General features: G+C 54.6%; 4 protein-coding genes across 5 annotated transcripts; 2 read left to right on the top strand and 2 right to left on the bottom strand.

Annotated features, from left to right (window-relative positions):
- Positions 1-2,572: 2,572 nt before the first annotated feature.
- On the bottom strand, positions 2,573-5,795 carry LOC121096886 (hepatic lectin-like). 2 transcript variants are annotated; one of them, XM_040613473.1, is made up of 6 exons: positions 5,658-5,795; positions 4,680-4,787; positions 4,302-4,376; positions 3,760-3,838; positions 3,289-3,384; positions 2,573-3,049 (listed from the first exon to the last, which is right to left on the bottom strand). In XM_040613473.1, the coding sequence occupies exons 1-6, from the start codon at positions 5,698-5,700 to the stop codon at positions 2,914-2,916; spliced, it is 537 nt and encodes a 178-aa protein (XP_040469407.1). In that variant the 5' UTR covers positions 5,701-5,795; the 3' UTR covers positions 2,573-2,913. The 2 variants fall into 2 exon arrangements, with proteins under 2 accessions (XP_040469407.1, XP_040469406.1); XM_040613472.1 differs by having other exon boundaries at positions 3,289-3,401; positions 3,760-3,911; positions 5,658-5,791.
- A 1,665-nt stretch (positions 5,796-7,460) lies between these two features.
- Positions 7,461-9,738, bottom strand: FBXL12 (F-box and leucine rich repeat protein 12). Its single transcript, XM_040613469.1, has 3 exons — positions 9,629-9,738; positions 9,438-9,510; positions 7,461-9,065 (listed from the first exon to the last, which is right to left on the bottom strand). The coding sequence occupies exons 1-3, from the start codon at positions 9,727-9,729 to the stop codon at positions 8,310-8,312; spliced, it is 930 nt and encodes a 309-aa protein (XP_040469403.1). The 5' UTR covers positions 9,730-9,738; the 3' UTR covers positions 7,461-8,309.
- Positions 9,739-9,767: 29 nt separating this feature from the next.
- UBL5 (ubiquitin like 5) lies at positions 9,768-10,791 on the top strand. The gene is made up of 5 exons (XM_040613474.1): positions 9,768-9,851; positions 9,972-10,033; positions 10,122-10,205; positions 10,380-10,417; positions 10,571-10,791. Exons 2-5 carry the CDS (start codon positions 9,978-9,980, stop codon positions 10,612-10,614), a joined length of 222 nt encoding a protein of 73 aa, XP_040469408.1. The 5' UTR covers positions 9,768-9,851; positions 9,972-9,977; the 3' UTR covers positions 10,615-10,791.
- Positions 10,792-11,066: 275 nt separating this feature from the next.
- Positions 11,067-23,914, top strand: PIN1 (peptidylprolyl cis/trans isomerase, NIMA-interacting 1). The gene is made up of 4 exons (XM_040613619.1): positions 11,067-11,187; positions 12,799-12,999; positions 19,110-19,220; positions 22,432-23,914. Exons 1-4 carry the CDS (start codon positions 11,130-11,132, stop codon positions 22,539-22,541), a joined length of 480 nt encoding a protein of 159 aa, XP_040469553.1. The 5' UTR covers positions 11,067-11,129; the 3' UTR covers positions 22,542-23,914.
- The last annotated feature ends 2,554 nt before the right edge of the window (positions 23,915-26,468 follow it).

The following is a 26,468-nucleotide window of genomic DNA, read 5'->3' as shown; positions in this document are numbered from 1 at the left end:
CGCAGCGGTTCTGAGGCTGCCGGATGGCAAAGCCGAAATCCAAGTGGAGCCGGGGGAGATGGCCCCACCGACACCCCCCCCCCCCTCCCGGTCACCCCAACAATTCCAGGGGGAAGGATTCTCCTCGCTGAAGGAATAAAGCCGGCGGAGGAGCCGGGAATGCCGCTGCCGGCGGGTGGGATCGTAGGGTTGGGGGGTCCCGCAGCAAGTTACGGCCACACCGAGACCCCCGCAGCGGTGAGGGCGTCTGAGGATGGGGGGGTGGGCACGGATGCTGTCTGATGGGGGAGTTGGGGGGGGTCCCCGCTCTCCGGTGCGTGGCACCCGCTGCCGGGCTCCCCGGTACTCACCGAAGCCCAGGACCGGCGTTGCCTGCTGCAGGCAGGATGGAGCCTCCTCCGTCTTCATCGCGGGGGCTGCGGGCGGAGGGGGGGGGCGTTAAGGACCGGGATCCGTCGCCCCCCCGGGGGGTCGGGGCTAACCGGTGCCTCCCGCTCGTTTTCCGCGTCCCGGAGCTCCGGTGAACGAACGGTAACGAAATCACGGCGGCTGCGGCGTCTGTCCCCCCCGCTCCCCCCGGGACCGATGGGGTTAACACCGACCTTGCCCCCCACATCCCCGGAGCCCACCGGGGGGGCTGCACCGGGGGGGAGCGACCGCGATCCTCCCCACCCACCCCCTCCCCCTCCATTCCCCGTCCCGTCCTGGCGGCCCGACGGGTCCCTGCGCTGCGGGTGCCGCCGCTCCCGGACGGGGCGCCCCCCCCCTCCCCGTGTGCCCCCCCCCCCCCCCCCGGAGCATCCCACCCGTCGGGCACCGGGAACCGCATCCCCGCCCGCCCCGTCCGCGCTCGGGCACTTACCGGGATAAGGCTCCCGGTGCCGGTCCCGGTAGGGAGGGGATGGGAGAGGAGCGGAGCGGGGAGCGCCCGTGTGCGGGGCAGAGCGCGCAGCCCCCGCCCGTGCCCGCGCCCGCCTGCGCCGCCGCCCCCCGCCCCCCCCGGGAGCGCGCCCGAGCCGGCCGCGCGCAGGGGGCCCCATCCAGGCGGGACCCCCCCCCCACCCCCCAGCCGGACCCCCCAGGAGGAACCCACCCTCACTCCCTAGCCGGACCCCGCAGGGGGGACCCCCACCCCCCAGGCGGGACCCCCCCCACCCCCCAGCCGGACCCCCCAGGCGGGACCCCCACCCACCCCCCAGGCGGACACACCACCCTCAACCCCCCTTGGGGGTGATGCCCCCCGGTAAGCCCAAGAGGCGATACCGACGGCGCCCCCCCCCCGTAGCGGGTGTCGTGACAGAGGCAGCGCGTCTCACGACAGGCGCTGTCGCAGGGATGGGGGAGGCTCCGCGGGGTCCGGATGGTCGCGGGGGTTGGGGGTGGGGGGGGGAGGGGGGGGGGTGGGGGGGGGTGTCCGCGCCACCCGTGGTGTTAATCTGCCGCGTCGCCGCTCACCGCGGGGCTGCCGGGGTCTGTCACGACAGACGTGTCGCCGACAGGGCAGGCGGAGGTGCGGCCGCCCGCCGTCGGGGCCGCCGATGGCATCGGCCGGGGAGCTGGGGGGGGGGGGGAGGGGGGCAGGGGGGACTGGGGGGGACCGGAGGGGACCACGGGGGGACCGGGGGGAGCTGGGGGGACCGGGCCGGGGGCTGCCGGGGTGGCCCCGGGAACAGGGGACCGGGGGGGTGTCCCGGGGGGCGGGTGCGCTGGGTGCTGCCCCCCCCCCCCAGGGACCGAGCTGTACTTGGGTTGGGGGGCGCGACCGGACACCCCCCAGTACCGGGTGACTGAGAGCGGCTCCCACCCGCTCCCCACAGCGCACACCCCTCGTAGTGCGTGCACACGCGTGTGCACACCAGCCCCTCGCAGTGCACACACACACTGTCGCGCACGCACACGCGTGTGCACACCCCTCCCTGCAGCACACACACCCCACACAGTGCACGCACACGCGTGTGCACACCAGCCCCTCGCAGTGCACACACACACTGTCGTGCACGCACACGCGTGTGCACACCCCTCCCTGCAGCACACACCCCACACAGTGCACGCACACGCGTGTGCACACCAGCCCCTTGCAGTGCACACACACACTGTCGTGCACGCACACGCGTGTGCACACCCCTCCCTGCAGCACACACGCACGCTTTGCAGTGCATGCAAGGTATTTTGGGGGGAATCCAAACTACACCAAGGAAAAAGGAAAAAGTTAGGAAAACGATGGGGTTTTCCCCTCACTAGGAAGCCCAAACCTCATTCCCACCTCTGAATTGGTGTTTAATGGTTTGACTGGAAACCAGTTTGATGGGAAAATCCCATATTCTGCCCCATTTGTCCCCATCCTGCTCCCAGCATGTGCCATCAGGCAGGAAGATCCCATATTTGGTCCCATTTGTCCCCAACCTGTCCCCATCCCGCTCCTGGTATGAGCCATCGGGCAGGAAAATCCCATCTTCTGCCCCATTTCTCCCCATCCCGCTCCCAGCACCGCTGCTGAGCTGCTCAAAACGCGTCCGCTGCCCCAGTTCCCCCCTACCCGTCTACACGCCCTCCTAGAAACAGAGAAACTTCATTAACCAGGGCACTAATTGTCCTTTATTAGGCTGAGCTCCCCATGGAGAACCAGGATTCCCGATTTTGGTTTTGGGGGTTTTTTTTGGATTCCTGATTTTGGTTTTTTTTTTTTTTTTTGCTTATTTGATATTATTTTCATTCATATTTTTTTTTAAGATATATATGTGTGTATATATATATAAAATATGGCGTAGGACCATCCAAATCCATCTCTGCTCTTCCTCAGGACAGCGTGGAGGCGAGGAAAAGCCGGGAGCAAGCGCCTGGATAGTATAAATTAAGGAAAAGGAGCCTCGGCGGTGCGGGAGCATCGGCCGCTGCCTCGGCGCGGGGCTCGGCTCAGGGGGGCAGAGGCTTCTCGCAGACGTAGTAGCACTCGTAGGTGCAGTAGACATCGTTCCACTTGCCCGACACCCAGAGGTGGGCACAATCCTCGTTGTTGCCGCTGTTGTTGGGTTCTCCCTCTTTCCAAAATCTGGGAAGAAAAGGATGGAGCTGAGAGAGGGCGGCGGGAGCAGGCGGCGGAGCCCTGGGGTTGGGAGAAGGGCAGGGAAAAGTGAAACCCGTTGGATTTTGGGGTGGGTTTAGATGCCAAATTTTGCTTCTGCTGGTGTGTGAGACCTTGTGGCCATGGCCGTGCCGGGGCAGGGTGGGGGAGGGGCATGGAGGTTTTGGGGTGATGGGAGGCAAACCCCAGGGCAGGCCAGCACTCACGTGAACGTGGTTTTATAGTCGGTCCCGTCGATCCATTCCCATTCCCCTTCCGAATTCTCATCCGTCAGCCCGATCCAGAAACGCTCATTCCTTGTCCTGAACATGATAAAATTCTGCAGCGGGGAGAGGAATCAGGAGGGAAAAGCACCGGGAAAAGGCTCCTGGAGCCGGCTGGAGCCATCTGAGCTCCGTGTTGGCTCCGGGAAGGGAGGTTCAGCTCTGCCCTTGGCTATTTCTTGACCAGGTGGAGGTGCAGGATTGGTGCCGGTGCTCAGCATCCCGCCCGCATCCAAGGGAAGGCAGGGATGCAGGCAGAGCAGGTTCTGCCTGCTCTCTGCTGGCTGATCCAAAGGATAACAGGACCAGCTCCCGGCTACCGGGATGCTCAGGATGGCAACGGGGAGCCAAGGAGGCACAGCAGGATTTTGGGAATTCTGGAACTTTCCTGCCTGGAGCTGGGATTTTTTTTACCTGCTTGGTGTAGCTGTCAATGACAGCCAGCCGCGAGTGCATCTCCTCGCACGCAGCCTTCGCCTTGTGCCAGCTTGTTCTGCTTAGGGAGAAGTAGTAACATTTTCCGTCAAAGTATTCCCATTCCCTGGATCCAGGTCCGCAGGGAAACACTGGGGAAAGAAGGATGGGAGGGAATTCAGGGGGATGGCACGGAGCTGAGCTGGGCTTATCCCACCAAGAAAGTTTTCCCAGCAGAGCTCCAGTGCCAAACTGGTCCAGACGCAGCGGCACACGGTCCTGCAGCTCGGCATATTGGATTGCCGGGAAGGTGGCAATTAGCACCCCCCCCAAAAAAAGGTGGTCGGGTGTTTTTTTTTTTCCTTATTCCCAGGAAAATTTGGTTCTTTCTAAAATAGAAATGTGTTGCTTCTGGCTCAGTGGCAAATCCAGTGGGGGACGGATGTGCCGCACCACCTTGGCAAAGCGAAGCACATGATTTAGGGAACGCTTCGGGAATTATTTAGGGAGATCAGAGGGGAGGAAAAGCAGCCAGGACTTACGGAGCGAATCCCTGCTGGAGAAATTCTGTTTCTGTTCCGGGCGCACCTCATCCAGTTTGGAAGAAATGGCTGAAACTATGGAGAGAGAGGGAAAGATGCCAGATTATCGGTCGTGCACGCCGACCGCCTGCGAGCGCCTCACCCCACCAAGGATCAAGACGGGATTTACTTTTCCAGCAGCCTACGGGGCAAAGAAATCCCTGGGAATTTAAAATCTTGGCTCAGATTAGCCCCAGAGGGTGGCACGGACGTCAGCGGTCACGCCGTGGGACAGTCTGGGAGCTCCTCTGGAATTAGGACCTGTAAAGTCCTCTACGGCGCTTAGCCTTCATCAGCCTCCTACCTGCCTAATTAATTAGTTCAACGATGTCCCAGTACCTCTGGAGAGCGACACAGCGAACAGGATGATGATCAGCAAGAAGGAGAGGGCCAGCAGCAAGTAGACGGTGAAAAAGGATCTCAGCTTCTGCTGGAAGAAGTTTCTGTCTTGAAAAGAAAACAAACAAACAAACAAACAAACCCCCCAAAAAGATGTGACACATAATTTCCCTACGGATCACTGGGATTTTTTCATAGCTCTTCTGGTTCCGTTTATCAAAGGGTTAATAAATAACCCAGAATCGTTATCTCTTTGCTACAGGAGCCGAGGTTGTAGTGATAATTCCTGCTCAGATCCACCTGGGGAGCTGAGGGCACCCCAACGCAGGCGGCGACACGCGGCTCAAGGGCAGGGCGGGTGACATATAAAATAAAAATAATTTCAAGCTCCCACCACGCGTTAGGGGCTGTGACACGTTTTTGGAAGCCTCCCAAGCTGTCTGGCGACCCTTTTCCAAGGGGAAATTGTTCTCCAAGTGATCTGGGGGGCTCTTTGCTGTCCTCAGGTGCCCTTCCTGGGGTGGGGGGACACCCATGGGAATCCCCCCGGGGTGGCAAGGATGACCCTTGGGAGCTTTGCCAGGGTGCTGGGCTGCTGGCTTTGGGAAGCTTGACTTGGGAAAGCTCCGGGAAAAGCCTCATTTCTCTCCGGTCCAGGACACTTGCAAGGTTGGAGCCTCTCAGGTGTTGCTGGTGGGGCACCACCACCATGACCAGACCTTCATCTCCATCAGCGCCCACCACCCAAGACCTCCGAGCCGCAGCAATGAGCTCCTCGGGGTGGGCTTCCCCATCCCCCCCCCCCAAGCAACTGCGTTAGAGCCGACCTAAGAGGAGAAGGAAGGAGAGCACGGACCTTCCTCTCCCTCGGAAACCACGTCTTGGTGGAGCCAGACCGCGCTGGAGGACACAGCCTCGTTATCCCGGTTCCTCCTACCGGAGGAGGCGGCGGGTTGAAGCCGGCGTGGCTGGAGTTACCTTTAAAAACACGCAGATCGTTGTGAAGGTGTTCCTCGTCCATCCCGGGAAGGGGATGCAGCTCAGCCCCAAGCAAACAGCAGCTTTTGCGCCGGGATCTCTGGTAATCGAGGACTTCCACTGTCCCTAGGGATGGTCAGTCCAAAGGTTATAATTGAACCAAGCTGTCCTATTGGTTTGGCCTCTCAAAATAGCCGCTTGGATCGTGTCCACTTCCAATAATTTGTTTGTCCCTGTTTGTTTTTTTCCTCCAGCTAAGCCAGGTGCCTTTTTTGTTTGCACTTTTCCCCATCCCTTTGGATTAAAAAAAAAAAAACAACCCAACAAAAAATAATTCTCAAGTTTCTGAAGGTGTTTCCTCCACATTTTTGTGGTGGAAAAATGATTTGGGGTTTGGAAACCAAAGCTGAAGGCGCAAGCGGCGCCCCAACAGATGCGCTAGCTCCCAAAAAATATAAACGGATCCGGGTCCAACGCAATGCCGGTGTGGATGTGCATCCACGTGGGATGGAGGTGCAGGAGCAGCTTCTCAATTAAGGGTCGCTCCCCACAGTGATCCATCGCCCAGAAAGCGTATGGCCTCGCTGGGTTTTCCTTTCACCTTGGTGGCCGTGGATTTTTGCTCCTCTCAGCCCCAACAGGGCACCAGGGGCCGTTTGGATTTAGCTGGCGCCCAATTTTCTTCCCTATTTTTAAAAGCTGGCGTCTCCACGCATGTACAGACGGCTGTAAGGTGGGGCTGGGGATGAATCGTTCAAGGTAAAAGGTCAGAAAAAGATGAAATAAACAGTAGGAAACCAGCTGAATTTGGAAATTAGAAGCAATAAGGGTTTAAACCAGCCCTCCAAGCGCTTCAGGAGACGCGGGAGGAGGGTGAGCCGCTGCTCCACCAGGGCAGAAACACATCTGATGGTTCAAGAAGAACCTTCCAGCCCTTTCTTCCTACAATTTGCCCGTGGCCAAGCGATGTTGACAGCTCCCCTCCTGCTTCCAAACCTGAAAAAGCTCGCTCCGTGCCGTCTGAAGTTGTAATTGCCGTTGTGTGCTATTCCACACGGTTAGCAATTAGGCGCTCCGCGGATCTGATGGAAAAGTGGTACGTTGGGACCCTCAGATATTAAATTGGGTCGTTTGCGGCGCCGGGCTCGCAAGCGTCCCACTGCAAACGTCGAGAACATTTAGGTTCTTCCCGCAGCCTTGACTGATAAGACAGATTTTTACTGGGTTTAATTTTCCTTTCTGCTGCTTTACCTTCGCTCTCCCAGCCTAGAGTGCTGGGACAGATAGCACTTGAAGTTTTAATAACGCTAATTACTCCCACGTAAATCTCTAGGCTTGGGAGAAACACGTGGCCGTACTTATTAAGCCAGCAGCCTTGGGATGTTTTCCAAAGCAGAGCTGGGGCGTTTTTTACCGTTGTTTATTTGCCCCAAAGCTACGCTGAGATTGTGTGTAGGAACAGAAAGGAGGCCAGGGCGCAAAGACCAGCCATTAACGAGACGCGCAGCGATGAGGATTTCATCACAGGGGGGGTCACTGCCATCCAGGTCTGTCTGAAAGCCAACGGCTTGTTGCACAAGCTGCAGCTGAAGGGAGGGCAGGGGGGGGTGGGGGGTGAAAACCAGCTGTATCGAGGCAGAGCCCGGAAAAAGCTCAGCTGAGACATTAATCCATCCGCTGCGCTTCTGAGAAGGACGCTGTTAGCGTCCAAAGACACCGCTCGGTGTCACCAGCCACCTCTTGATTTTTTTTTTTTAAAAAAAACATTAGCTCAGTTAAAACCTCACAGCATGACAAAATGTGTATCAAAAGCATCTTTATTTAATAAATACAACGATATGAAAACATCTTTGGCTCAAGAACCTGAGAACAGCCACGTCACAGCCCGTGGTGTCGGTCACCTGGGGTTACAACATCGTGGGGAGGAAAAGGAGAACACAGACAATAAAAGGTGACGAGGAAAGGTGGCTGCTCCCAGTAAAATCCAGAGATAACACCAGCTCAAGGGACATGTGGCTCTCCAGGCCAGGCGTTCAGGACACCCCACAACCAAAACCTTTCTGAGGAGCAGCCTGAAGAACTCAATTGGAACGACAGTAGAAGCGAGGTGACATCCCGGACTTGAAAACGCTCGCTGGCCGGGCAGATCACCTCCACTTTTCCAAGAAAAGAACAGCTCTGGAACGTGTCGCACAATTATTTCTTCCCCGGCAGAGTGCGGCGCCTTGGTGCAGGGCGGTTAAGCGATCGCAGTCAGACATGAACTGGGAGTCTGGGGTTTGGGCTGCCAGATTTTGGTTTTTTCCAGCAGCATTCTGGAATTCCGTGCTCATTAAGCAGCTCCCCAACGTTTAGTGGTGGGGGAAGAGGAGAAGGCAAAGAGGTTAAACTTGTAACCTCAGCTGGTTTTTGGTCACTTCATCAGTGGGGTTCCCAAAAGCTAGGTGCTCCCCGGCCCCTGAGGCACAGAAAATGGGGGGAATCCTACCCAAACCAACTTTCTGAGGAACCATTTCATACGAAGGGCAGAAGGACAGAAATTTTGCCCCAAAAATACATATAGCAGCTTCCAGAGAAACAGTTTTTTACACCAAAAGGAGAACTTCACATGTAATAAGGAACAGCAAATGCTCTGCTGCTTCAGACTGTGCGTCAAGGAGCGTGTGAAACACTACAGTGGGGCAAAATTGCCCGAATTTTATCGATTTCTTCCTTTTCAAAGGTTAATTTGAGGTTCCTCAGCTGGGGCAGCGCTTGGCACAAAGCAGTAACGGCGCCGGGAGAAATCTTATCGCAGAGGTGGAGGCACAGCGCCTGCAGGTGCTGCAGCGTGGCTAAACAAGCCAGCCCCACGTCCGTCAGGGAGTCGGTGTCGCTCATCTCCAAGAAGCGGAGATGTTTCGCGTGGCGGACGATGAAGGAGATGGCAGCATCGCCGAAGCTGCAGTGACGGAGCACCAGGCGCTCCAGCTCCTCCAGGTGCGGAGCCGCCTTCTGAATCCCTGTATCGGTGAGGCGGTAGGTGCCGCAAAGGCTGAGCGTCTTCAGGCGGTTCTGGGAGGAGACGTTGAGCAGGTGGTGATCGAAAAAACCCGGGGTGTTGTGGACAATGAGGTGCCGCAGCCGGGGCGCCGCAGAGGCGAGGAACCAGGCGGTGGGGATCTCGCAGCGGCTCAGCTCCAGCACGGTGAGGGAAAGGGGGATGCTCTCGTAGGGGACGTGGCGGAGATCCGTCTCAGCCAGGGACAGCCGGTGGAGCCGGGGGCAGCGCTTGCTCAGGGCAGCCAGCAGCGCCGGGGAGAGCAGCCGCCGCTTGCTGACGGAGCAGAGGGTGCCCCGCATCCGCAGCGTGCGCAGGCTGTCACCGAGGTGGCGCCGCACAAGGTGCCACAGGCTGTGGGAGCACAGCTGGGGGGAGAAAGAAAAGGGCCTGATCCCAGGGGGTGGGCAGGGGGGGACCACCTCTGCCAGCAGCGAGGTGACTCCCCCTGCTCCCAGCCCCCTGCCCGCAGCGGGGCGCCCACCCCGCCCCCCGATCTCAGCCCCCTGCCCGCAGTAGGGTAACCCCCTCACCCCCCATCTCAGCCCCCCACCCGCAGCGGGGTGACTCCCCCCCCAAACCACCCCCCCCCCCCACTCTCCCCCAAATCGCACCCCTTCCCCCCTCGAACCACCCCCCCCCCTCCCCCAAATCACACCCCTTCCCCCCCGAACCACCCCCCTCCCCACTCTCCCCCAAATCACACCCCTCCCCCCCCCTTGCAGCCAGGCGGCCCGTACCCGGTGTGGGCTCAGATCCACGTATCTCCAGACCATCGGGTCCTGCACCAGCTGCTGCCACCGGCGACAGACCCTGCGGGGGGGGGGGGTCGGTCAGGGCCCGGCCCGGCCCGGCCCGGGGGGGCGGGGGATGCCGGTCAGGGCCCGGCCCGGGGGGGCTGGGGGGTCCGTGCGGGGCGGGGGGGCCCTACCTGGCCGCTCGTAGCCGGTCCCGCAGCGGCAGCAGCGCCAGGACCTGCAGCAGCACCAAGTCGGGCAGCACCGGCACCTCCACAGCCGCCGCCTCCGCCATCTTGGCCGCGTCTTCCCCACGAGGCGGCGGCCCTTAAACGCGTCACTTCCGCTTCCGGCCTCGCTCCCGGTAACTTCCGGATCTGGCGGCGTAGCGGCTGTAGCGGAGTGACGCAGGGCTCGGTAGGCCCCGGGGGGGGCTCGGAGGGGCTGGGACCTCCTTCTTTAATCCCCTTCCTTACCGACACCCCCCCCGGTGCCTTCCTGCGCCCCCCCGTTAACCCCCGGTGTCTCATCCCTCAGGCAGCCATGATTGAAGTCGTCTGCAACGATCGTCTGGGCAAGAAAGTGCGGGTGAAATGCAAGTATCCCCGGGAACGGGGGAGGGGGTGGTTGGGGGGGTGGGGGTGAGGGTCCTCCCGGTTCCCCCCGTTTCCTTAACGGCCCCGCCAGCACCGAGGATTCCATCCGCGACCTGAAGAAGCTGATCGCGGCGCAGACCGGCACCCGCTGGGATAAGATCGTGCTCAAGAAATGGTGAGTGGAGCCGGGGGGAGGGTTGAGGCAGCCGGGGGGTGGGGGGGTGGGGGGGTTGAGGCAGCCGGGGGGTGGGTGGGTGGGGGGGTTGAGGCAGCCGGGGCCATCGCCCCCCTATCCCCAGGGCGGTGGGGTTGGTACCGGCTGCCTGAGGGCTGTTTTCTGTCCCCGCAGGTACACCATCTTCAAGGATCACGTCACGCTGGGCGACTGTATCCTTCTGCGGGCGGGTGTTTTACGGTGTTACCGGATGGGGGGGTGCGGGAGGTGGGTGTCCTGCAGCTTTGCCCCCCCCCCGCCCCCCCCCAACCCAACCCCACCCCACCCCATCGACCTACGTCTTTCTCCTTAACTCCATCCGCTAGATGAGATCCATGATGGCATGAACCTGGAGCTCTATTACCAGTAGCAGCTGCCATCCCCTCCCGGTTCCCCCCGGTGCTCGCTCCTCCGTGGGACCCACCCCCTCCCCCACCAATCTGCGTTTCCCCCCTTCCCGCCCCTCAGCTGGAGCCATGTTGAGGCTCTAAACCTGCTGTAGCTGCCCTGGAGTGTTTAAGTGGTTTATAATAAACGTGTCTCTCGAGTCTCGTTGTTGTGTGGCTCGGCGGGGGCACCGGGAGCCGCGGGAACGGCGCGTTGCTGTTTCTCTAATGCGTTCCTGCTCCTTTTGTTCCCCCCGCGGCCACCGTCCTCTCCCGCGTCACGTGCCCAGGCCCGCTTCCGGCCTCACTGCGGCTTCCCGCCCGCAGCCAATGACCGCCGGAACGGCGGGCACTTCCGCCAATGGCCGCGCGGGGAGGTTGGGCGCTGCCTTCCCTTGGGCCAATGGGGATAGGGAAGGGGCGGGCCGTCCCCGCCCCCTCCCCGCGCCAATGGGGCCGGGCCGGGCGCGGGCGGTGCGGGAGGCGCAGCCGAGGGAAGATGGCGGAGGAGGAGAAGCTGCCCGCGGGCTGGGAGAAGCGCATGAGCCGCAGCTCCGGTACGAGCAGCGGCCACCGGGAGGGGCTGGGGGGTGGCCGCCCCCGCGGTGCTGCGTCTTCTTGGGGGCCCGGGGTTGGGCCCAGGTCGGGGTGCGGCCTGGTGGGCCCGGCCTGGGCCTCGGAGGGGGGTGGGGAGCCGCACTGGGGGTGGGGATGGCTGTGGGGGTTGGGCTGCGGGGCTGCTGTGCCTGAGGGCGTCGTGGGCCTTGGCCGGGGGGCGGAGCGGCTGCTGGGGGCAGGGGGGGCGCTCGTTGTGTGGTAGGGGGGGGCTGGGCCTTCCAGCGGGGTCTGGTCTCCTCTTCCAGGCTCGAAAGGTTCCTGGGAGGCCGCGTTCTCTAGCTGGGCTGTTCCTCTCGCTCGCCTGAGGGGACGCCGTGAGGCTGGCGGGGTAGAGGAGTCTGTGAGGGCCCTTCTTTGTCAGAACCAGCTCACCTGAAGCATCCTGGAGCCGTGGCCGTCCGGTGTTAGGTCCAGGCTCTTGGCTGGAATCGCAGCTGGGACATGGGCCCTTTGCTTCCCCCCGCCCAGCTGGGCTGTTGCAGCCCCTCACCCTGCTTTGGCTTTTTACCTGAGCCTGCTCCGCTCCCAACATTCAGCGGAGAGCTTTGGGCTGAAGGATTCCCTAAGAAGGAAGCAGAAATCACCTCGGTCCGTGCTGTGAGTTATAGCAGGTAAATGCATGCGCGGCTCTGAGCGCTGCAAGGCCTTAGAACGGCAGAATTACCCAGCTCTAACGCTGAATGTGTTGAGAGGGGACTCCACAGGAGCTTCGTTTTCCACTACCTGGAGAAAATGCAGATCTCTTGTGCAGGAAGGTCTTCTTTTCTGGTAGAAAAAAAAAGGGGGTTTTTGGAAGGAAGGTCTGTGCCGTACAAAGATGTGATCTTTGCTGCCAGTAGCCACGTTTGCTGCGGGATGCGCTTAACGGAGAGGCTCTGTGCTGCTTCCCCCTTGTAAACAGGACACGAGAGAAACAGGGTCTTGTCCCTCAGCCAGAAACCCAGCGCTGCCCACCCTCCTGGCAGCGGCAGGGTGCTGCCTGGGGGTGTTGGTGGTTTCTGGCTGTGTCAGTGGGTGTTTTGTCGCTAATCCAGGCGAGCCGCGTGAGTTGGAAAGGCAGCTGGAGCCTGCTTCTGCGTGGGGCTGCTGCTTTGATTAAAGGCGCTTCCCGACGGAAACGCTCGCGTTGGGAATTACGTGAAGTTGTAAAGGCTTCTCTCCCACCTTGGGTGTTTGAGCTGGTGGCGTGGATGTGGCCAAGCACTCGCAGAAATCCAGTCTTCCATGCCTTTGGGGTCGAGGAGGGGACGCTGGGGGTCAGGAAGGCGACGCTGGGGTCCAAGGAGGCGATGCTGGGGGCCAGGAACATGACACCGGGGGTCGAGGAGGTGATGCTGGGGTCCGATGAGGCAACACTGGGGGTCGAGGAGGTGACACTGGGGGTCAGGAACACGACGCCAGGGGTCGAGGAGGTGATGCTGGCGTCCGGTGAGGCAACACTGGGGGTCAAGGAGGCGATGAGGCGACGCCGGGGGTCGAGGAGGTGATGCTGGGGGTCTGCCAGGAGCTTTTTTTTTTAACCCCAGCCCCCCCCCCCCCTCTGTCCACAGGCCGTGTTTATTACTTCAACCACATCACAAATGCCAGCCAGTGGGAACGGCCCAGCGGCAGCGGGAAGAACGGCCAGGGGGAGCCCAGCAAAGTGCGGTGTTCGCATCTCTTGGTGAAACACAACCAGTCCAGAAGACCCTCGTCGTGGAGACAGGAAAAGATCACACGGACCAAAGATGAGGCACTGGAGCTTATAAATGGCAAGTAAATGCAGGAGAAAGAGAGAGAATATGATACTGGCAGGAGAAAGAGAGAGAATATGATACTGTTGGAAGGGGAAAAGTTGTTTTCGGGCTAGAATTGAACCCCGAGATGAGTGGTTGAGTCGTGAACTTGCTGTAGCAAAGGGTTTTTTTCAAGCCAAATGGTTTGAACGTGGACTTTTGTGTGGCTCAGCCCACCCGGAGAAACAATTTTACTGTATGATTCGATGGCATAAAGATAGGTCCCGGCCCAAATGTCTTCCCCTCTGTGTTTTTTTTTTTTTTTTTAAATGTTATTTCAGAGGTTTGTTTGTATTTTCTGTGTAAATGTGTATTTTTCTATTAAAAATAAACTTCTTGAAAGATAAACCAGATGTTCTTTAAACATTGCTGTTTATTTAATGCCACTTGACCCCTTGCCCTAATAGCAACTTAGAGTAAGTTCTAATTAACCTCTGCTTGAAATCAAGTTGCTTGTAGGAGGCAATCAACCCTGCACAGGGCTGTACGGGTGATCCGACGGGTTTTTCCCAAATTCCCAAAGCGTTCTGGTTTGTGGTCTGGTCTAGGAGTGAGCGCGCTGCGTGCCTTCCGCAATCATAGGCGGCGTTAATTTCGGCAGCCTCGATTATTTTAGTTTATTTTTTTTTTTCCTTGCAACTCTGGCCGTAGAATTGAATTGATGTCGTGTTTCTTCAGCGTTGAGGTTTTGCTCTTAGCGTGGCAAGTTCGAAGCCCAGCTGTTACTCCCGGCTTTTCCCTTTTAGCATAAGGAATTTGAGGGCTTAAGGTGAGGTTTCAATTAGTGCCGGTGATTAATTGAAACCGAGACCGTGCTCCTTTAGTGGGCAGCTGTGGTTTTTTTTCTGGCGGCAAGGACGCCGAGGCTAGCTGGCGCGCTGCGGGCGCGCAGGTACCGCAGTACTGTGTCTGGTGTATCTTTTACGGCTCCAGCCATGAGGGAGAGAAGGTAGCGAGGGTGTTTTGGCTATCATTAGTCCTAATCAACAATTAATTTAAAGATTTTCTTACTTGCCACCCCTGGGAGGGGAAATTTTGCTCAGTAAAGCAAAGCACCCAGGCGGTGACCAGCAGGTGGTATCTGCTCACCACCTTTTGGAAGGGGAGATGAAATGAACTGGCACAGATGGGAATATTTTATTCTTTTTATTTTTTTTTTGGGGGGGGGGAATTGTCTCCTTCAGGTGAGGGTGGCTGGAAAAGTGTGACCAGAGGAGGTGAAGTGGGATGCACGCCTAGCGTGGAGATGTGTGTGTGTGCCAAGGGAGTTGAGGCTGGTGTGAAGATAAAAAGATTGCAATATTTCAGCCGAGCTGCACGTTCTTTCTGTCTTCTCCTTCTTCCTATTTTTTTTTAATTATTCTTTTAAGAATAAAAAGTATTCTAGAGCCGTCTCTTGCAGTGACGTTCAACTGAAAGGCGAGCACAGAGCGTTCTACGGCTCAGAGGTTAAATGATGTGTGATGCTGGCGTGGCGTTGGTGAATCTTTGTAAGAGGGGGTAATTTCTATTTTTAGAAGGGAAAGTTGTCTTTTTTTCTCTCTAAAAGAGGTGTTCCGGGAGCTTGTGACCGGGTAGGCTTTTTGATACGGAGATATTACCTAAATTGGTTATTTTTAGAAGCCTAAATAATGTTATTTGGGCTCAACAGTCGTCATCGTTCTTACTTGGTTTGGGTGCTCCGTGGCAGGGCGAGGGAAAGAAACGATTTAAACTTTCCCTTTTTGGAAGGATGAGGTTAAGCTTGGCAGCTTCCGAGCCTTCTCGCTATCAAATAACCCTTGTTCCATAATCCGTCTGTGGGGTCCGAAGAAGAAGGAGTCGTGATTAAAATTTCCTTCGTGTAAACGCCCCGCTTGTGTTGTTGGTAAAGAGAATTAATTTTTGGAACGGGAATGCCACTGTCAGAACAACCCAACCCTTAACCCCTGTCCTCTCCGCGTTTGTCCCCAATGAACTTTATTCCTGGGAAGGTCACAGGGACCATCAGGTGACGATGAATTATTTTCTGGTGGCTTCTTGAAAATGATTGTTTCTAGAGCAGCTGAAACTTCCCGGGAGGATGGGTGGCTTGGCTCGGCCGCGGCTCCTGCCAATCAGGCGTCGGCGAACTTCCCTGAACAGATGTACCGTACCTGGGGAATGGAATTATAGCGTGGAATTGCCTAAGTAGGTCTCCTTTTTTTGGCATGTTTGGTTTGGAGATGGGATAACGGTTGAGATCTCCCTCCGAATCTAGCTGGGGCGTTTATACACGAATAAAAACCCGAGAAAGAAATGAGAGGAAGGAATTCTTTGTTCCCAGGGGAAAAGGGGATGATCCTGAAGATAAATGTTTTCGGGAGGTGAACTTGACTCGATGTCAGATATTCCAGTTGGGTGGTTTGGAAGCCGTTCAGGGAGTCGCAGCGGAGGATGAAACGGGGGTTCACCCTCCCGCTGGGAGCTGGAGCGCTGGGGGTGCTTTTCCAACCGGCGGTAACATCGCAGGGAATGCGGGATTGGGAAGAAATTCCAGAGCTGAGCCTGACCCTGGTATTCACGGCAGGAAAACCTCCTAGTCCCCTCTGCCCGCTTCATCGGGGGGCAGCTGGGGGTATCCTGCCCTGACGTGTAGAAAAGCCTGCTTCCCAGCTAAACCCTGCGTCTGATCGGTTTCTATCCGTTGTTTCTTGCATTGGTGGTGTTTAATTACTCTTAATTAATTCCCTCCCCGTGCTGACCTCCGAGTGGATTTAGAGAACCCTGCTCTTAACCAGCCTGGTTTTGCACGCTGAGCCAACCAGGCTTTTAGTTTCTGGGAATGTAGGTCATCCCTTCTGCCATTTCTGCTCTTAGCCCTCCTTTGCACTTCAGTTTCAATTAATTTTTCTCGAGCGTGGGTTCATCGTGCTGTGCAATATTCCAGCTGAGCTCTTGGCTGTGCCTTCTACTGGGGCATTTACTCCTGCCTTTCTCTCTGCTGAAGATACCAGGAGTTTCTCACTTTTTTAAAGTCACACTGCCTGTTTTGGAGTGCTTTGTCATTCCCTTTTGACGTCCTCCTCTTTCTGATCGAGCCTCTCTGCAGACAGCAGGTTTATTCGGGGTTTTTTTGGTTGTTTTTTTTTTGTGTGTGTGTGTTTGTAAATAGGTGCGTGAGTTCACTTGGTGTCGTTGGATCTCGCCGGGTCCTTGGGGTCACGTTTAATATTCTGATCCTCCTGGCGACGGTGCTTCCCCCCCCCCCCCCGGCTCCAGCTCGTTACTCACGTGTGCCATTAGCTTCACTCCGTTTCTTGTTGCAAAATCGGTCAGGATTCATCCCAAAGTGCCATCCCTTGGATGCTGCTCTTCCCCAGCGCTCCCCATTTCAGCACCATCCGTTGCCATTCTTTTTTTTTTTTTTTTTTTTGCGCTGATATCCCATGATTTGGTTTCACTTAGCCCTGGAGGTTTTTAGGGATACTTTATTAAAACCCAGACAGTGGTTTGTTGGGTTTTTGTTTTTGTTTTTTTACACTAATCTGTGTAATTTATTCCAAACAGCCAAGATCATTTGGGGAAAAGTCTTGTTAACCCCGCTTGACGGAGCCAAAGGTTAGAAACAAGGTGTCTTCTTCTGGTAGAGGTGCTTTGAAACAACTTCCTCGGCTTTAAAAAAAGCCTTAGGCTTCCTCCAGGAAAACCTTCCCGTAGCTGACAGGCGGATTTTGCTCTCAGGCTGCTCGCTGGCATAAAATTAGGAAGTTTTAATAACTAAATTCTACTTCAAGGCGTAGCTGGTTTCCTCTACAAGCTTACGAAACCCTCTTGACTCCTCGGAAAGTGCCGACGTGACCGGTTTGGGATATAAACATCAACGCTCTGATCCTTAAATTTGGATCCTTTATTACTTTAACATCAGGACGTATCATAAAGCTGTAATTCCTGATGCTTCTGGGAGCGCTGTTTGACGGGTGCTTGCAGCTCTGCGCAGTTAGATACGTATCTGTGGTGCTGCAAATAGGTATTTTTAGGATAAACTCCGTTGTGTCAGCAAGTAGAGTGTTGGTGCTCAAGCAGCTTAGTTTAAGAGGATGAACTGGTACCGGTTTCTTTCCTAAAACTGTCTTCCACCCAGATTAAGAATCCTTTTTTCTCTTTTTAATGCAGGATAAATAGCCATTGTCTTAAGTTTTGTAAAGTTTTGGACTTGCACGGTAGACTTTTTCCGCCTCCACGCGTGCATCTAAGCAGCAGGTAGGATCCGCGCGCGTTATAATCTCACTTGGTGCTGAGCGCTGGTGTTTTCTGTTGGAGCAGGTTATTAAGGTATTAAGATAATTCAAAAGCTGTAGAAAGTTACATTCAGGGCGCCTGCTTAAAAAAAAAAAAAAAAAAAATCTAGGACAAGAGCTAATCAATCTCCTTTTCCCATTTTTTTTTTTTTTTTCCTTTTGGTCTGTCCAGCTGGAAAAGCAAACCCAGCCGTCCTGAACACCTTGCTGGATTCCAAAGGTTGAGGCTAGTGGCAGAAAGAGAAGACTGAGTTGGGGAGGAAAAATGGGCTGGAGGGTTTAAAATCCCTTAGTTTTGTCTTGTTAGCGTGAAACTGCGACACAGGAGTGAATTAAAAAACGGCTTTTTCACTTGCTGCTGGACACGTCAACCTCCGCTCCGCTCGTTACAGAATGATTTCCTTACCTGCTCTCAGCCCTTGCAGATATTTCCTCCGCTGGATAAAATTCCCTAGCCTTTAAAACGAGCTGGAAAAATCCTTATTTCCTCATCTTTTTGCATCGTAAACCGCCCTCTCCTTTTTTGTGGGAGCGTGCCTCCAAATAATAACGCCTAGCTCTGGGGTTAACATGCCTGACCCTCACTTGCGGCTGGAATAAACCATGCTCAGCCCAATTTTAGGTATTATATATATATATATATTTATTATTTTTAGAGGCTTATCTAGCAAAGTGCAGGCTCTTTATACATGCAGGCTACAGGGCTTGCGCGGGACCGACCTGAAATAGGAAGCTTGGTGATCAAAAAACCAAAAAAAAAAGAAACAGAACAGCTTTGAGAGGGGGAAACTGCATTTCTTTTCTCTTTTTTTTTTCCCATTCATCGGTCGCTTCTCGGTGTTTCTCTTTGAAGGTGGGAGGCTGCTTAGGTCTAAAATGGAAGCCAGGCCTTAGAGATTCTTTCAAAAGGTGACGGGAGGTTTTCTGGAAAGAGGGGGTTGAAAATTCAAAGGGTTTCTAGAGAGAATTAAGTTTGTCTGGCTTTACGCAGCCGTCCTCCTGCGGGAACGTTTCTTGCAACCGGTGCTAAATTGCATTTTGGTGGGGGGTGGCAGCGAGTCGGACCCGTGCTGGCTTGGGATTTCAATTCGTGAGCCCGCTCCTCTTAACGAAGGAGCCGGAGTCTGGGGAGGCGCGTGGAGCTTTGCGGGATTTTCTGGTCTCGAGGGTCCGTGACGAGCTGCCGGGCGGCACCGAGGGATGTGTCGGGGGCGCTTGTGCTTTGCCCAGCCCCGAGAGCCCTCAGCATCTGTAATGAGTGGCTCTATAATAATTTTAACAAGCTGTTGATTGGAAAAGATGATCTCTCTCTTAACTTATCTTCTTACGAGCTTGGGATGGGGGGATCTGCTGGGTTCAGGACAGGGAGGCGGAGCTGCGAAGACTACGACTTTTTTTTTTTGTTTGTTTTTAAAAAAATACCTTTTAAAAAGCTGTCTTGACAAATAGTTCACTCCTCGGGGATTCTTCTGGCGAGGTGAGCTCTTCTGCAATCAAAAACTCATCTTATTTTTGAGCCTGATAAAAAAAAAAAAACAAAAACAAAAACAAAAAAAAACCAACCCAGTTGATTCTGCCTACTACCCCCTCCCGAAGCACAGGAATTTATTATTTAATAGAAACTTAAATAGAAATGGACTACGGTGCAAAGCTGGAAGAAAACCTGAGACAGGCACTTTTGGGGTGTTATGGACGTTTAATTCTGGCTCTGGTTTTGGGGGGGTCTGAAAGCCTCGTTCCGTGTGCGTAGGTTTTGGGGAGCAGGGGGGGGGAGGGGGGTTCCCCCCTTTTTGCCTTCCCCCACCTGAATTCTTCCCTTCTTTCCAGGCTACATCCAGAAGATAAAATCGGGAGAAGAGGATTTTGAATCTCTGGCTTCCCAGTTTAGCGACTGCAGCTCGGCCAAAGCGGGAGGCGATCTGGGTGCGTTTGGGAGAGGTAAGGCCAGCTCAGCCCGGCGGCGTGGACGCCGGATCGGGGGCACGGGGTCGATCCTGATCTTCCTGGCAGGGGGAAAGGGGGTTTAATAATGCTTCATCACGTAGGACCGAAGGTAAAAATGGATTTAGATGCCAGGTTAGCCCGCTGTGCGGGAAATGTCGTTGGGTGCCTGGAAGTTAAACCAATTAGGAATGCAATGATTAATATTATTCCAGGCTGAGAGGCGATGTTGTGCAAACGCCCTTCGTGAAATTGGCTTTTCCTGCTGGGGAAAAAAAAAAAAAAAAAAGGATTTTCCAGCTATGCTGATTGGAAATCCGGTGGCGCAGCATAATGAGCGCTGAATCAGGAGGAAGCGGCTAAGCCTGGCTAGCGGCACGGCGGAGAAATGATTCGGCTTTTATTGGCGAGTGATTAATGAGTTGTGGAAATAAGATCAAGTCGCAGCCCACTGAGATAATGGTGCCGGTGAGAGGTTTTGTTACACGGGATTCTCGATGGGCGCAGTGATGGAGCGACAACAAAAGGCCGGTGGATGCTGCGTCGTGAAAGAGATTTGCTGGTGTGGGAGGAAAAAAAAAAAAATCTTTCGGATGGGGAAGTGTAGCACTGAACTTTGTCTTAGGGATGCTCTTTGCCGTAATTTCTGCTAGGAGGAAAATACAAACGGCCCAAGTACGGCTGCAATATTCAGGAAAACAACCCAAAAGCTTTTTCTGACGAGGGTGTCCGTGCGTATTTTGTTTGAAGAGGGTCTAGGAAGGTTCTTGCCGGGGAGAGGGAATGCTGGATTCGTTGATCCCATCCGTATCCCAAAGCGTCGCAGCGGTTGCTTCCTCAAACACATCCACTCGGGCGGGGGTGGCGAGATTTTATGGATTTTATGGAATGAAGCGTTAATCCAAGGGTGCTGTGCCCGCTGGTTTGGGTTCGGCGGGTGCTCAGCTCATCGTGCTCTTCGGAGACGTAGGGGAAGAGATTGATTTGGGGTTTTTTTTTGTTTTTTTGTTTTTTTTTTCCTGGCTGCACCAAAACGTAAGGAAATTTTGCAAGAGGTGGTTTCCACTAGATGGCATTGGAACCATGCGTGGTGGCCAACCCCCTGAGCTGTCAGTCCAACCCCCTCTCTACCTCTTTTGAAGCCAAATAAATAGAGAAAAAAAAAAAAACAAAAACCAACCCAAAAAAGTAATTTGTTAGAACTTGGAGGACGGGTTACTTGGGAGGCGAAGCCATGAAACCATTTCAATCTGTCTTCTGCAAACCCTTCAACGTTAAGTCAGGTGGCTGGTTGAGGAAGACCACCGTGGTGTAGTGGGGGGGCTGGTACCTCGTCTGATGTAAAGGTTTCAGGTCCTAGTGGAAAATAACCCCCCCAAAAATTCGAGGGAACGACGCTGGCTTTGTCACTGGAGCTCGTGAGCCGCCTCTTGTCGCAATTAATTGAAACGAGGGAAGCGAAACTCTGGAAGGCCGTATGCATCAGGTCGCTCCGGTGATAAAACATATTTTATTTTTTTTATTTTGGAAGGGGAAAATGCCAAGCTGAAGCTATTACTGATCCCGAAAGGGAGGAATCGAGCATCTTCTGCGGCATCTAACGGCCTGGGTAGAGGAAGAGGGAGGGAGGGAGGGAGGGAGGGAGGGAGGTGCTAAAGAAAAAGATAAATTCTGGAGATGCTGCCGGGCTAGATGCGATGCCTCTGGGATGTGCGGGCTTCGGGGGGGGGGGGGGGGGGGGGGGGCGGGAAGCTTTAATTTGCAAAGAGATTGGCATCTGGCTGTGGTGGGGGGGCACTGTCACCCCCCAGCCTTCGCTGGCAGGGAGGAAAGGTCCCCTCTGTGCTGGGGGGGGGGGGGGCACTGTGACCCCCCAGCCTTCACTGGCAGGGAGGAAGGGTCTCCTCTGTGCTGGGGGGGGGGGGGGGCACTGTCAGGTCCCCTCTGTGCTGGGGGGGCACTGTCACCCCCCAGCCTTTGCTGGCAGGGAGGAAGGGTCTCCTCTGTGCTGGGGGCGGGGGGGGGGGCACTGTCAGGTCCCCTCTGTGCTGGAGGGCGGGCACTGTGACCCCCCCCAGCCTTCATTGGCAGGGAGGAAGGGTCCCCTCTGTGCTGGGGGGGGGCCACTGTCAGGTCCCCTCCATGCTGGGTGTGGGGGGGCACTGTCAGGTCCCCCCTGGGGTGGGGGGGGAGGCACTGTCACCCCCCAGCCTTTGCTGGCAGGGAGGAAGGGTCTCCTCTGTGCTGGGGGGGGGGGCACTGTGACCCCCCAGCCTTTGCTGGCAGGGAGGAAGGGTCCCCTCTGTGCTGGGGGGGGGCACTGTCAGGTCCCCTCCGTCCTGGGGGGGGCACTTTGCGTCTCATCCTGCTGCTGAAGCTTTTGCTGAGAGCCCCCCCGGTGAGACCTGGACCTGTTGGCATCAGTAAAACCTCGTTTGTTTGTGGTTTGGTTTTTTTTTTGGGGGGGGGGGGGGCAGTTTCTCTGGTCTGACTTGTGTCACGGGGGAAATTAGTGCCCCCCCTTGGACCCCCCCACCCCGTAGCCGGCTGCTGTCTTTCCTCTGGGCTTGAATTTTTTGGCTGAGCCCCTCACTCTGCTCGCTCCTTCCCCCCACCCTGCCGAGCCGCGGGGGGTTCCACTGGTGAATCTCCCCCGGGGGGTGGGGTGGGGGGGGTCCCTCCTCCCAGCACCTCCAGCTTTCCCCAGCCTGGATTACTCAAATCTCCTGGAATTCTGTGGCTGGCAGACTGGAGCCCCCGGAAAAGCAATTTTTTATTTAGGTGATGCCATGATCCCTGTGTGCCTTGTCAATTATTTAGCGCCACTTGTAACGAACATCGGTTCCGTTCCCGGCTGCAAGACTGACCTCCACTTGTGCCAGTGAGTCTGCAAAACAGATTTTTTTTCTCTTCCTTTTGGGTCCACGGCTCTCCGAGTATCTTTCCTCCCTGCAGTTGTGTCTAGGATCCGAAAAAAAAAAAAAAAAAACAAAACCCAACCCTGTTGAAAAAAGAAAAAAAAAAATTCTGCGTACGCGAACGCGTCATTTTGCATCATCTTCGGGCAGCAGCTGAAAACAAACCTGCAAATTATTAATTGGTGACTTTGTGGTTTGCCTGGGAGCTTTTTTGGAGGTTTGCTTGTTTAGGAAGATGTTGCGTTTGTTGCCGGGGCTTAATTAACCTTTGTGGTGTCTGCTCTCCGCAGGTCAGATGCAGAAACCTTTCGAAGATGCTTCGTTTGCGCTGAGGGCTGGCGAGATGAGCGGCCCCGTGTTCACAGAATCAGGGATCCACATCATCCTACGCACGGAGTGAAGTGCCTTGGTGACCCGTCGGAAGGAAAAGGGCGAGGGGAAGAAAGGAGAGAAAAAAATAAATAAAACGACAACGAAAAAAAAAACAACCAAACCAACAATGGGGAAAAAAAAAAAAAAAAAGCCAACCACAAAAACAAAACCTACTCCAACCCTGCACTCTCCCAAATGAACTTCATCTCCAGTTTAAGAAAAAAAAAAAAAAAAAAAAAAAGCTTATTTCATATCTCAGTGTCTTCTGTGGCACCTGCCCCTGTGTTTTGCCCCCCCCGCCGAGGTGCATGGTCAGCCCAGGGTGAGACCCCCACCCAAAATAAAGCCAGTAGCGTCTTTCATCAGCAGAGGGAATGTTTAAACCCAACATTTTTTTTTGGGGGGGGGATGCCACAGCCGCTCGTGTCCTGTTGCCGTGTCTCCTTAAGCAGAGGGATGGTGGATGCTAAAGGTCACACACTTCAGTGCTTCCCCCCTCCCCACCCCCCCCCCCCCACCCCCCAGTTATTTATTGCCGCGACGTGCAAACGGTGGGTGCTGGGACGGAACGAACACCCCAACCCCTCTGCATGTTTCTTTCCGCCTTTTTTTTATTTTTATTTTTATTTTTATTTTTATTTTTATTTTTATTTTTTGGAACCAGCCCCAACGCCATTTCGCTCCGCTCTGGGTGGGTTAACCAACCCGTTAATTAAAAACCAATTAAACCCGGCGGGTAGCAAACAAGGAGCCAGCTCGTCCGTCCGTAGCTTCCCTTCAACTTCCCTTCTCCCATCCCTCCATCCCTTCCCCACGGTGGCACCGGCAGCTCCCTCTGCTCCTGCCATCGCTTTCAACTCTTGGAAAAACTTGAAGATGCCTTTTTTTTTTTTTTTTTTTTGAGGGAGGGAGGGGGGTCTGATGACAAAGAAGAGTTCCTGGCCACTGGTTGCCACCACAGGCAGGTCCGTAGCCAGCCCCAACTCTGTAGCGGTACATAGGATGCTCTGTGCTTCCACAGCCTGGAGTCGCTCTGTAATTTTATTTTTTTTTTATTATTTAGGATGCCATTCTGTAGGACGGACATTATCTTGGATTTTTTTTTTTTTCTTTTTAGCTAGAAAGCTGTTGGGTTTTGGGGGGGGGTGGGGTGGTTTTTTGGGGTTTTGGTTTTTTGGTTTTTTTTTTTTCCTCCGGCTCCTCTTGAATCCCACTTGTGGTTTAAACACTGTAAGGCGTTGTTTTCCAGTTACGCTGCGTTGCTTCTGTTTAGCGAAATAAAAATGGGGGGGGGAATTAAAAAAAATTTAAAAATAAAAAATATCCCAGCTTCGGTCCAATGCAAACCAGCTGTATAGTTCCAGCTCTCTTACGCAGAAAATAAAACCCTCTCCAATTAAACATTTCAAGAGCTCTGGTATTGATTATTTCTCCTCCTTTGCCTGTAGAGATCTTGTGGCTTCTATGAGAACAAAAAAAAAAAAAACCAAACCTCTGCAATATGTGCTGAGCTGGCTCTTGTTTCTGTGGGTTTTTTTGTTTTTTTTTTCTTTTTAAGTCTTAAAATGGAAATGTGGCCGAAGACCAATTTGGAAAAGTTTTTCTGACGCTAGAAGCCGATATCTTTTATCCCCCTTTTTTGTCACTGCGTTCTGCTTTGCATCAAATCAACGTTGGATTTCCTAAGAACTGCTTAAATCCTGGTGGATTGGGGGTTTTTTTTGTTTTGTTTTGTTTTTTTTCATTTTTAAATTTTTAAAGGTTCATCTTGAAATGTTGATTTTTAAAGGTTCATTTTAAAACCCGGTGCTTCTAGCGCGGTTTAGGAACTGTTTCCTACCTCTCCCGCGTTCTGTGAATTTAAGTGTTCCTTTTCTGGTGTGAAATTGGCCGTTATAGGGAGCGTGGCGGTGGGTTTTCTTTGTTTGTTGTGGGGTTTGGTTGTTGGTTTTTTTTTGCTAAAATCTGCCATTTTAGAGCTGGAAAAAGGCACCATCTCCTGCCTCCTCCCTCCAATTACTGGACCATCAAACCCAAACCTCCGAATATCCCTCGCCGTTCTGCTTTTTGTCGGGGAGATGGAAAGCTCCCGCGCAGCAGATCAAAGTTGGTTTCCGTAGCTACACATCGATTTAAAAAAAATAATATTAATTAAAAAAAAAAACCAAACATCCAGCTCAGGGTGACAAAGCGGGTGAGAACCTGAAAAAGAGAAAAACTCTCAAATAAGTGGGTGGTGTGATGAAAGCGGGAGCGGAGGTAAATAAAGTGCTTGGTGATGGTTGGGGGTGTTTAGGGTCTTTATTTTGGCTGATTTTTTATTATTATGGTATTTATTATGGCTGATTTATTATTATTATGGTATTTATTATGGCTGATTATTATTATTATTATTATGGCTGATTCTTTATTATTATGGTATTTATTATGGCTAATTTATTATTATTATTATTACTACGGTGTAACAAGGGTGTATTATTACTAAGAGCTGGGGGAGCTCTGCGCCGTCCGGTGGGCTCCGAGCAGCCACCCAGGGAAGAATAAATACCCTGAGGCTACTCCGGCGTTACTCGAGGTGGGATCTACGTAGTAAATAGACTTGGTGGCTCTTCGGTTCCAGCGTTGGGGTGAAGCCAGCCCGGCGTCACACCCAGGGGAACTATCCTGCAGTGCTGAGCGGCGGCTGGGGCTTCGAGACCTGGGAGAAGGAGCGAGCGGGTGCGCGGGGAGGGTGGGAGCTGCTCTGCAATTTGGGGATGGGTTATCCCAAAATTTGGGTTCGGCCACGCTGGGAGAAGAGGCGCAGCATCCTGGTTCCCGTAGGGGATCCTGTGCTCGGAGCTGCTCTCCTGCCTTTTCCCGAGGGAGCAGCCGCTGGTTGCTGCGCTCGCTGGTCCTGTATCCCGATTCAGCGACGGATGGACGGCCTGGACGGCGATTTTTTTCCCAGGATAAGTCATGGAGCAGCACATCCCCGTTCCCGCGGGAAGACCTTGGCTGGATGCTCCAGCCGCGTGTCAACCCTTGGACCTGTCACCAGCGTGGTGACACTGACAGTAACCGCTTCCGACGGGATCGTGTTTGAAACCTTCACTTTTCCGGAAGGATCATTTAAGGAATTTCTTCTGGTTTCTTTCCAGAGCCTGAGGAAGAAGCTTGTCGTATCCCGGGAAATCAGGAGCCAGCTTGGAGGCAGGGCTGGCGCGGGGGGAGGGGGGGGGATGCTTTTCCCCAGCTCCCTCAGCCCACCAGGAGGATGCTGAAGGTGAGAGACAGGTGGGGAAGGGGGGACGGACCCCGTGCTTGTCCCCCCACCCCAAAACCGGGCTCAGGAATGATTTTCCACCCCGTGCCGGTGGCTCTCGCCGCGCCGCGGGAGGTGGCATCCATCACTGTCAAGCGCCGTTATCAAAGCGGAGCTGAGGAGCTCCGGATCTGTCCTCCAGCTGGTGACGCAGCAGCTTCCAGCCCTGGGAAGGAGCTTGGGAAGGGAATTGGGAGCCGTGTCGGACTTCCAGGAAAAACGCACCTCTCTCACCGAGGGAAAGGTTTATCCTGGGGGAAGTGGGTCTAGGAGAGACAGGGAAGCTCATCCGCACGGCTTTAGGAGCTGCGGTGAATCCCGCCTGGAAGGATCAGTCCTTGGGACACGGGGGATGCTCACGGTGGACATTCCCACCCTGAAAGAAATAATATTTTTTTTTTTTCAGGGGAAAAAAAAACAAAACCAGAAGAAATAATTTTATTTTTTTTTTTCAGGGGAAAAAAACCCTTTCCTGGGCACACCGTGGAGCAGCGGGCAATATCCTGGTGAATAAACCGAAGTTGGGATGGGGTTAAACAGAGCGTTGGGTTGGGATGAGGGTCCAGGGGTGCTGGGGGGAAGGGAGATGTGACCGAGGGGTTCAGTCCTGATGTGGTCCTGCTCACAAAGGCGCTGCAGAACTTGTGTTTC

The sequence above is a fragment of the Falco naumanni genome, chromosome 13, assembly GCF_017639655.2.
Source record: "Falco naumanni isolate bFalNau1 chromosome 13, bFalNau1.pat, whole genome shotgun sequence".
NCBI lineage: Eukaryota > Metazoa > Chordata > Aves > Falconiformes > Falconidae > Falco > Falco naumanni.
The sequence above is the reverse complement of the archived record's forward strand: the minus strand, read 5'-3'. Positions and strand labels throughout refer to the sequence as shown.

Coding starts and splice junctions, on each gene's coding strand:
- FBXL12 (XM_040613469.1), bottom strand. CDS start 9,729: ATGGCGGAGGCGGCGGCTGTGGAGGTGCCGGTGCTGCCCGACTTGGTG. Junction 9,511..9,628: donor GACCGGCTACGAGCGGCCAG/GTAGGGCCCCCC, acceptor CCCCCCCCGCAG/GGTCTGTCGCCGGTGGCAGC. Junction 9,066..9,437: donor TGGATCTGAGCCCACACCGG/GTACGGGCCGCC, acceptor TTCTCCCCCCAG/CTGTGCTCCCACAGCCTGTG.
- UBL5 (XM_040613474.1), top strand. CDS start 9,978: ATGATTGAAGTCGTCTGCAACGATCGTCTGGGCAAGAAAGTGCGGGTG. Junction 10,034..10,121: donor AAAGTGCGGGTGAAATGCAA/GTATCCCCGGGA, acceptor CGGCCCCGCCAG/CACCGAGGATTCCATCCGCG. Junction 10,418..10,570: donor TCACGTCACGCTGGGCGACT/GTATCCTTCTGC, acceptor TCCATCCGCTAG/ATGAGATCCATGATGGCATG.
- PIN1 (XM_040613619.1), top strand. CDS start 11,130: ATGGCGGAGGAGGAGAAGCTGCCCGCGGGCTGGGAGAAGCGCATGAGC. Junction 13,000..19,109: donor GGCACTGGAGCTTATAAATG/GCAAGTAAATGC, acceptor CCTTCTTTCCAG/GCTACATCCAGAAGATAAAA. Junction 19,221..22,431: donor TCTGGGTGCGTTTGGGAGAG/GTAAGGCCAGCT, acceptor TGCTCTCCGCAG/GTCAGATGCAGAAACCTTTC.
- LOC121096886 (XM_040613472.1), bottom strand. CDS start 5,700: ATGGACGAGGAACACCTTCACAACGATCTGCGTGTTTTTAAAG. Junction 4,788..5,657: donor CGATCTGCGTGTTTTTAAAG/GTAACTCCAGCC, acceptor TTTCTTTTCAAG/ACAGAAACTTCTTCCAGCAG. Junction 3,912..4,301: donor CTCCAGCAGGGATTCGCTCC/GTAAGTCCTGGC, acceptor TTCTTTCCCCAG/TGTTTCCCTGCGGACCTGGA.